Genomic DNA, 8,289 nt, shown 5'->3' with positions numbered 1-8,289 from the left:
GCGGAATGGCCTTGAGTTTTTCGCCCAATGAACCACTTAAAACTTTTAAGATACTCGCCGTTTTGTACATGGCGCAGCATGCATAGATCGCTTTAATGACGACACACTAAAAAAAAACAAACAACAACAGCACAATTCTGCAGACCCCACCCACCTATAAAAAGAGACAAAGCTGAGGTATATAGGTAGAGGTCCACATAGGAGACGACGTTGCCGTCAGTTCACCGATTCCTAACGGCGGCATAAATACCACGCTGAGTACACCCCAAACGGGGGGCTCTCCGGGGTCACTGCTCCATGTCCGTGTCGGATCCCGCGTCCTCTTCTTCGCGACCCCAGATGGGGCAGCGAGACTTCCCCAAATGGTTCCGGCACTTGAAAGCGCGCCGAAACTCCTGTAGGTCCAGAAGCGCCAGGTTGACTCGTGCGCGCGGCGGAAAGCCCAGCCGGTAGCGCATACGGTCTCGGGATTGCGCCGCCTCTTCCCCCGGGACGCAGAAGCCCGCCGCGTAGTTGACAAAAAAGAATCGCCAAGCGGTCATCTTGGTCTTCCGGTGACCGGGCACGGAAAGGACTCCGTGCGAGAATCGCCGGAAAGCCTGCATTAGCGGTTTTAGGACCGCGTTGTCGGCAAAGATGTCCGTGAGGAAGGCCCGAACGTCGGTCGCCGACCCGGTGTACTTGCGCACGCTCCGCTTGTAGCGGTCCAGGAGACAAGCCAGCAGCGAGTGGAACCGATCCTGCGTCCACTTTGACCATTTTGGTTCATCGAGCGAGGCGAGAAACAGTGCTCGTGTGACGTCAGCCCCCATCAGCGGGAACAGGGCGGCAGGGTAGTTTGCCCGCGTCACCAGTGACGCGGCGGAGATGCTGCTGGAAGTCAGGTAGAGCCGGAATACCGATTCCGGAGACCGCGTCCATGCGTCGTCCAGGTTAGTGGAGTGCTCAGTGAAGCGCGCGTCGTAATTGGCGCCCCCGACTCCCGACTCCCAGTACTTCTGCAGGCTTGCCTTCAGAAGTCTGCCGTAGTAGCCGACGAGGTCATTCGGTCGGTAAGTGGCGTTGATGGGCGCGTAATAGCGGTCGACGCCCTCTTCGGACTCCCGGCCGGCCAGGTATTCAACCTGCAGAGACTTCAGTCGACGGATGGCCCGAGCAACGTCCTCGTCCTGCATCCACATGGTGCCTTCGCGGAAGGTGTGTGCCAGCGAGGACACCATGTTCCGAGTTGTCACGGCCCACTGGCGGTCCAGGTCAGCGGTTCGGGCGAGGATGTCCCGCAAAATCCAGCGGAAGCCGTGAGGGAACAGTCGGTGGACAAGGTGGAAGCAGCTCTGCGTCCTCGCATCAAGGTGGTGCTGGAAGCTAGGATAGCCCAAGCGGATCAGATCCCGAGGTGCCGACTTCCGCGGCAGGAGTGGAGCCACCTGCACGACTACCAGGAGACCGAAAAAGTTGAGGATGGTCCGCGGATGGGGCTTGCGCAATATGTCCGAGAGATTGCTGATGTATGGGGGGTTCAAAACCACAACCTCGTCGGCGTCCTTTCGGAAATGCAAGAGGTACTCGTCCATGTGGAACGTGGATAGCCACGGGAATTCTTTCACGTTATAGACGACGTTCTGTTTCTTTTTCCACACCGCCTTGAAGGGCTGCGATGCCGCCTTCAGAAGCTCGGCCTCAAAGTGCACAACGTCTTGGGCCATGGCGTCGCTTCGGGGGAGCGTTTTCCAGAGAGTCAGCGTCCGCCGAACAATCTCGTTGTAGGGTAGGGTCTCGTCGTTTTTTTGCACCACGTACTGCACGAACAAAAAGTTCTTAGGGGCGTCGACATGAAGAACGTATGAGTCACTATCCGCAAATTTCCGCAATGAGACGTCGACGATGGGAAAGATGGCCAGCTGCCGGTCGACCAATTTGAGAATCGCGTCAAGCCGGAAAGGCTGCCCTGGCGGGGATGGCGGGGCCACGATGTAGGGCCAGTCCTCGAGGCCCACTTGTCGGAGCAGCGCACGGATACCGCCCCACTCGTTGGCGTCCTGGAAAGCCTGGTTTCGGAGGCAGCCAGTCAGGAGGAGGCTCGAGTGGTCGAGGAAGTTGTGCTCGTTGTTGCTGAAGCCCTCCTTGGCCGCGGCCGGCAGCGAGTGCACGTGTTCCCGGAGGTACCTGGGGGTTGTAGGAGGGGTGGTTAGACCATGTGGCTGCTCTCCCTTGCCTTACCAGTATTATTGGGGCTGCAACATAATCTAAACGGCTGATTGGCCATTGGAGGAAAAAAAATGGCACGCACCGTTGCTGAGCGCAATGTTCATGGTTGAAAGCTCAGCGGCTTAGTCGCTACTGTGCTCACACCAGTCTTAGCACATAGATTCCACTGGGAAGAGGAAATCGATGCATCCTTATTTTTGCGGTAGGTTTTAACTGGTATCACGGTACTCAAGCCTTTTGGAAAACGGAATGCGCTAATCAGTTTCTCGGGCCCACCGCCAAACTTAAGCAAAGCATTGAAGGACTCTGGCAGAGTCCTTCAATGCTTTACTGGTCACGAAACTTCGGCGCTCGTTTCATATAGGGACCGCGCGCGCCACTACAGGCGCCACCGCCGCACGAAGGTCATCCAGCCGCTGCGCGTGCGGCGTGTTGGCCAGCTCTTGGCGTGCAAACGCTTGCTTCTTTTGGTATCTGCGCGCTGATTAGGTGTGTTTTTTTTTTCGTAGTAGTTAGCAATGAATAGTCCAGTCATTGTGTATATCACCTGCCTTCAATGGGGTTTTATTTTTCGAAGTAAATTACCGTAGACTTCGGCCGCGAACGGCAACGGCTTCTGTGTGCTCTGGCACAAGCGCTGCGCCGTCGTGTTTACGGATTTTTAAATCTATTTTGCTTCTTTTCTTAAAGCAAAGTTGTAATTACCTTATATACGGTAACTGTGTAGTCACGGACTACTGCGGGCCTATCGATAATACAATAAAAAACCAGAGAAACCAAGTACGCGTCGTTCAGACTACGCTTAATGAATCCGTCGATTGCTCTGGTATGCACAGAATGATAAAAGAGATAGCCCAATAGTATTGTCGTTTCGATGAGTGGGTACATACTTGAGAACATCTAAAAACGCTGCAGAAACGCGAAGGATCAAAACACGAAGATATATATGTTGCACCATGTGTCTTTCTGCATCTACGTTTTGCAATACTTGCAAAAACAGGAAGCGAAAAAAGAACAATAAAACTGATTTTATCACACACAACAAAAAAAATTCAATGTTACGAAGGGAGACAAAAGAGCGTGGTCCAGCGTACAAAAATTTATTTTTTCGCGCTGCAATGTGCAGCACACGGAGGAAACACAATATTTCCACGTAGCCAAGAACGAAGCAAAGCTTTTCTGAACGCAGCGAGCTAGCGATCTCCTGCACTACAAAAGACTAGAATGAAACACAAACGTCGAAGAAGCAGTCCGCAGTGTGACGTGCACAGATGAACGTCGATAAAGTGAGTTGCGCGGCGTTTGCTATGCATGTATTACTCTCGGATCGTTAATAATTTCAGATCCATGGAAATAGGATCGAGAACATTGTCGAAGAAACAAAAAATCAAGTTAGCGACAAGGTGGCACCCTTTCCATATCAAACAATATTGCCCGACGGGACGTACGACAAACAGAGCAAACGGGCGCTCCGGTTGAAACGCGAGATAAGAAACCGTAATCGTCCACGCGCGGTTACAGAACAAACAAAACGAACCCTAAGGGATAATTCGCGGAAATATGAAAAGTAAAAGCCCAAGGACGTCCCAAAGCTTTTTTACACGCGAGCCTGAGCGCAAGGTAATACAAGTTTGCAAACAGGTAATGAAGCACCGCTACAACCTGATTTATATGACAAAAATCCGGCTTTAAGTTAGCCTTGTACAATTCTAGGTCCACGATGCTCTCAAAATCGTACATTGCTTTTTACATTCTCACACACAGTGAATTTCCACACACTGTCGCACACTTATTATCGAAGCTGAAATATCCCGTTGCTTGCTTGGAATGGCGCGCCTCCAATTCTCACGCAGCTGCCCGTCGCTCGGGCAACAGAACAAGGAAACATTTTCTGTGGTATCGTTGTACAAGGAACGACATCCCGGGACGCAACGCATGTTCGGCATCGTCGTTGCACTACTTAAGTCGCATCACGAGAGCGCGATATCCACGTTACATTTTTTCCCGCACAAAACAAACACAACTCGCCACGGCTCCGCCGTTCGAGCCATCGCAACGCCGCCCGAGGAGTGACCTCAGTGAGAGGGTGGCGCCACCGCGTGGCGGCCAAACGCAGCATATGAAGCTCTCCCATTGAGTTACGGAGCAGTTTCGTGACCAGTAAAGCATTGAAGGACTCTGCTTAAGCTAAGAACTCGCCGCGTGTCTCCGCATTTTCGGTATCAATACCTGCTATTAATCGTGAGTATACGTAGGGAGAAACAGACTATAAGCATCCTCGAGCGCGATCGCGATATCCGGTGAGGTAATCGTGGCGCTTCCATGGACACTTACGGCGCCGCTACGTGTCACACGCAGCTGCACAACTATTTTGAAGGCAGTACTTCCGTTACACGATTATAACAAAATCCCGCCTACAAAGTAATGAGTAACAATTGCGTACTCTGGCTGAAAGAAGAAAAACCGCCGGCGGGGGACTTCGAGGTAACAGTAGAGGGATGATGCCTTGCGTCTTCTCTTGGCGATGACGAACAATTTCCGAGGAACGGCTGCGGCAACGCTCGAATGATTTTTAGGCGTTAAATCAGTTCTAAGATGCTAGCACCTCTGGCCGTTCGTCCGGCATCGCTCAATGCTGTTCCCCATTCATAGCAGCTAAACACAGAATTCATAGGTTAGCGCTCCTGAAGCAAGCCCTATGCCACCCGATTAAATATAATTAGCAGCCACGTCATTGTCCGTACCACGCAAGAATACATCCTTCCAGAAACCGCTTTCGACGCAGGTTCGAAACCTACAGAAAAGGCATTGGGATCTTCAACGTTTTTAAGTAGATATATAGTTTTGAAAACCCACATGCGACATTATTCTGATATGGCTCCGGAAAATAATTTGTACGACATTTAAAATTAGAGTTTATTGTTTTACATAACGCAACCTGGGTACAATATACCGGTTTTCCTAGTTCACTTGAGTTAATCATATTTAACAAGACAGAGGCAGTCCCGTCCAATACGAAGGACTGCCAATGTCGATGCCTTCCGTAATGATGATATTTCTCCCGCCCACCGACTACGACAACCTCTTCAGTTCCATCCACGCTTTCAAATCCTCGCTGTAAAAGGACACAAGTACTGCGCTAAAATAGTGGTCCCTGGTATCATATCAGTTCATACGAGAAGAAATTTTGTCATCTTTCAGTATTTTTAGTCGGTCTACTTTTTAATAATGAAACCATTCACCAAGAAATTCCACGAATATATTGTTTCTGATTTTGGTTTTGCGTTTAAACCATTCTTAAATTTCTTGGCACAAAATGGCCCTATTTTTCTGTTTAATTGATGGTCTTTGACTGGTATATTGCAGTTTAATTTCTGATAGGTGTAATTCCCCACAATGCAAATCTTATCGGGAAAATTCTAGTGGGTACCGATCACATTTTGGTCATTTGTAGATACTTCCGTTGGCAGGGCAAGTTTAATAATTTTTCTTATACGTGGAATCTGGTCCAGCAGTGTACAAAAATACAGGTAGGATTAATCTACGATGATTGTCTTTAAGAGGGAAGCAGCTGCTTGTCCTAGAAAAATTAATTGCGAAACTAATTTCAGTTACTTGGAATTACTTGCATTCCTAAAAATACTTGTACTTTCTCAGAATTTGGGAAAATTACGTGAAATAACTCAGGAGAGTAACTTGAAATTACCTGGGAGAATTTCCTGAGAGAATTTGCGGCAGCTGTCATGGCCTATTCGAGCGGACTTATGACTGGAGGTGAGCCAGTCAGCTTCCCATTATAGTTCCCGCAAAAAATTCTCGGCATTAAGATAAAAATGAACGCAGCTTCCATCGACATGTAACACACTAATGCAGAATAGTACAGCTCGAAGGTAGGGAGCCTAGAAACAAAAGAAGGACGCACGAGCGATAAATATCAGGTAATCACATCCCCTTGCACTGAAAAATTTTAGAGTGTAAGTGTCTCAACTCCCCCAGCTTTCCATTTCGTACCTGGTAACTTCCTTGACCAAGAATGCTCGTCCCGCCGCCCTGTACGGCCGGTCCCCGTCCAGCTCCCAGGCGGATGAGCAGACGTAGGAGTAGAAGTCGATGCAGGGGTCCACCGTCACGTTCAGCTTTTCGTTCACCAGCCGGCGGTGCCATCGGCAGACTTCGGTATCACACTCGACTGCCGAAGACGGCCATGCATCTTTGTCAGGTTCTCTGGTCTCTTCGTAGTCGCCCAGGGTGAAGGGCCGCCGCCTCTGGATCGTCCGCCGCGCTACGGACGTCGGCGTCACCAACAGCGTCCCCGCCACGTCGTCTCTGCCGCTCCGACCCGCCGTCCCAGCGCCTTCCGCGGTGCCAGAATCGTGGGAGTGGCCCCTCATCTCGTCGGTCAGCCCAGATATGAACACAACTAAGAAGCAGGCAACCAGTACTGAAACCATCGCGACCACCGCCTTTTGAGTGCTCAGCGGGTTCGCTACCCTCGAGGCGGCTGGAATTTTGGGGTTCACGCTGGCGCTTTCCTGGCTCTCATCTGATTCTCTCTCCGTATTCGAATCGTCGTCGTCATCTTCGGCCGTCGGCGAATCCGCATCAATCGATTTTTTTGCCCCCGGTGATGAGGTGTCCCCCTCGTCCACAGGCAAACGACTACGCATGGGCATCGGGCCGCTGGCAAACCGGGTTTTCTTTAAGGGCGCGGACGTGGCAACCCGTTTTTTTGCAGCTGGAACTTTGCTGGCTGGCGGAGCTTTAGCTGGAATCGCATCCAATGTCTTAATTGGGTTTTCCGCTGCCGTAGCCTTTGCCGGGCGAAGGTTATAAACGTATTTCTTGACCGCTGGTTCAGCAATGCGATCAGCACCTGCCTGGCTGCCGGCGAACTGCTCACCGAAGACGTCACCTCTATGACGATGCGCTTCGCTCTCCGGGAGCTGTATCCTGTCAAGTTCGGGAAAGCGCCGGACGTTGGGAAACAGAGCATGCTCGAGTAGGGGATTCGGCTTCCTCAAAGTCGGCCGCAGATAGGAGAACGGCCTGTTACTGGTCCTGTTGTCTATCGACGATTCCATTTCACTACTGTTCTTGAAAAATCGTCACTTGTTTAGTCCGCTGGGGCAGGGCAGAAAAAGGAACGCCGCAGCGCAGACTGTTAGAGAGCGCAAACTGGGACACTTGACCACAGGATAGAGCCGAAGACTGTCTTTCAAACCCTCGGCGCAATAGGGCTCACAGATCACGAATGACCATGGGTTGCGAAATACCTTATATGGAAGCACAGGGTAAGATGGCGTGGGCTCGGACGGGTTCGGAGCCCCTCCTTCGTGACAAACGGCAAGAAATTCCGGTGCCAGCGTGTGCCAGTGATTCGTTGTTGTTTTCTTTTATTCGGTCCCACACCCCTGCCGGTGACGTGGGGATTGGCACATTATATGGAGCTTTAAAGGGGCCATGCAGACGAAATACAAGATTGTTTAATTCAAAAGATTTCGTGTTTTAAACTGTCCCCAGCACTTGTCCGGATGCAAACGACGTTTTTTTTCACTGAGAAGTTAATCAATGTAAGTTAAGATTTTGATTTTCACGCAAAATCGTGCGTTGTCGTGGTCTGAAAGGACATACAGGAACCGACCGCTCTGCAGCCGATTGCGAAGGCTTGTTTACCGTTAGTGAACCCAGATGGCGCCACCATACTGCGGTAGGCCGTTTTCTGCTTTTGGATCGTTTTTGACCGTATTTAAACGTGGCTTGTTTTTGTTCAGGGAGGAAATAATCGTTTCGTGAAACATATGCTCGCTCGACAAATATGGTCACATAAGACACCGTCCTGTGCAGTTTTATGCAGCTAAACTAAGCATAGTGCGCGCAGTAGCAAGAGCAATACGCATCGGTACTTCTATGTTTACGTGCGCTTTCGTAACTTCCTCTGTCTGTCCCACCATTCTTACTGCTGTAAAAAGAATGTGCCCTAAATTTAAGCGCAAACAGCTCGTTCGGCAAGCAAGATCCGCCTAATTTGCGTTTGCTTTTGCCGGCCTCCGCCAATCGCAGAGCTGGCTGGTATGACATCAT

General features: G+C 50.5%; 1 protein-coding gene across 1 annotated transcript; it reads right to left on the bottom strand.

Moving 5' to 3' along the window:
• Positions 1–229: 229 nt before the first annotated feature.
• Positions 230–6,881, bottom strand: LOC144179454 (neprilysin-1-like). The gene is made up of 2 exons (XM_077707812.1): positions 6,220–6,881; positions 230–2,166 (listed from the first exon to the last, which is right to left on the bottom strand). The coding sequence occupies exons 1-2, from the start codon at positions 6,879–6,881 to the stop codon at positions 288–290; spliced, it is 2,541 nt and encodes an 846-aa protein (XP_077563938.1). The 3' UTR covers positions 230–287.
• Positions 6,882–8,289: the final 1,408 nt, after the last annotated feature.

This window comes from Haemaphysalis longicornis, unplaced genomic scaffold (assembly GCF_048455015.1).
Source record: "Haemaphysalis longicornis isolate Haplotype H1 unplaced genomic scaffold, Haemaphysalis longicornis Haplotype H1 scaffold_4, whole genome shotgun sequence".
Taxonomy (NCBI): Eukaryota; Metazoa; Arthropoda; class Arachnida; order Ixodida; family Ixodidae; genus Haemaphysalis; species Haemaphysalis longicornis.
This window is presented reverse-complemented; position numbering and strand designations above follow the sequence as displayed.

Excerpts from the sequence above, each read along its gene's own strand:
- LOC144179454 (XM_077707812.1), bottom strand. The coding sequence starts at position 6,881 with ATGCCCATGCGTAGTCGTTTGCCTGTGGACGAGGGGGACACCTCATCA. Across the intron at positions 2,167-6,219 it reads TTGGTCAAGGAAGTTACCAG|GTACCTCCGGGAACACGTGC; the intron begins GTACGAAATGGA and ends TACAACCCCCAG.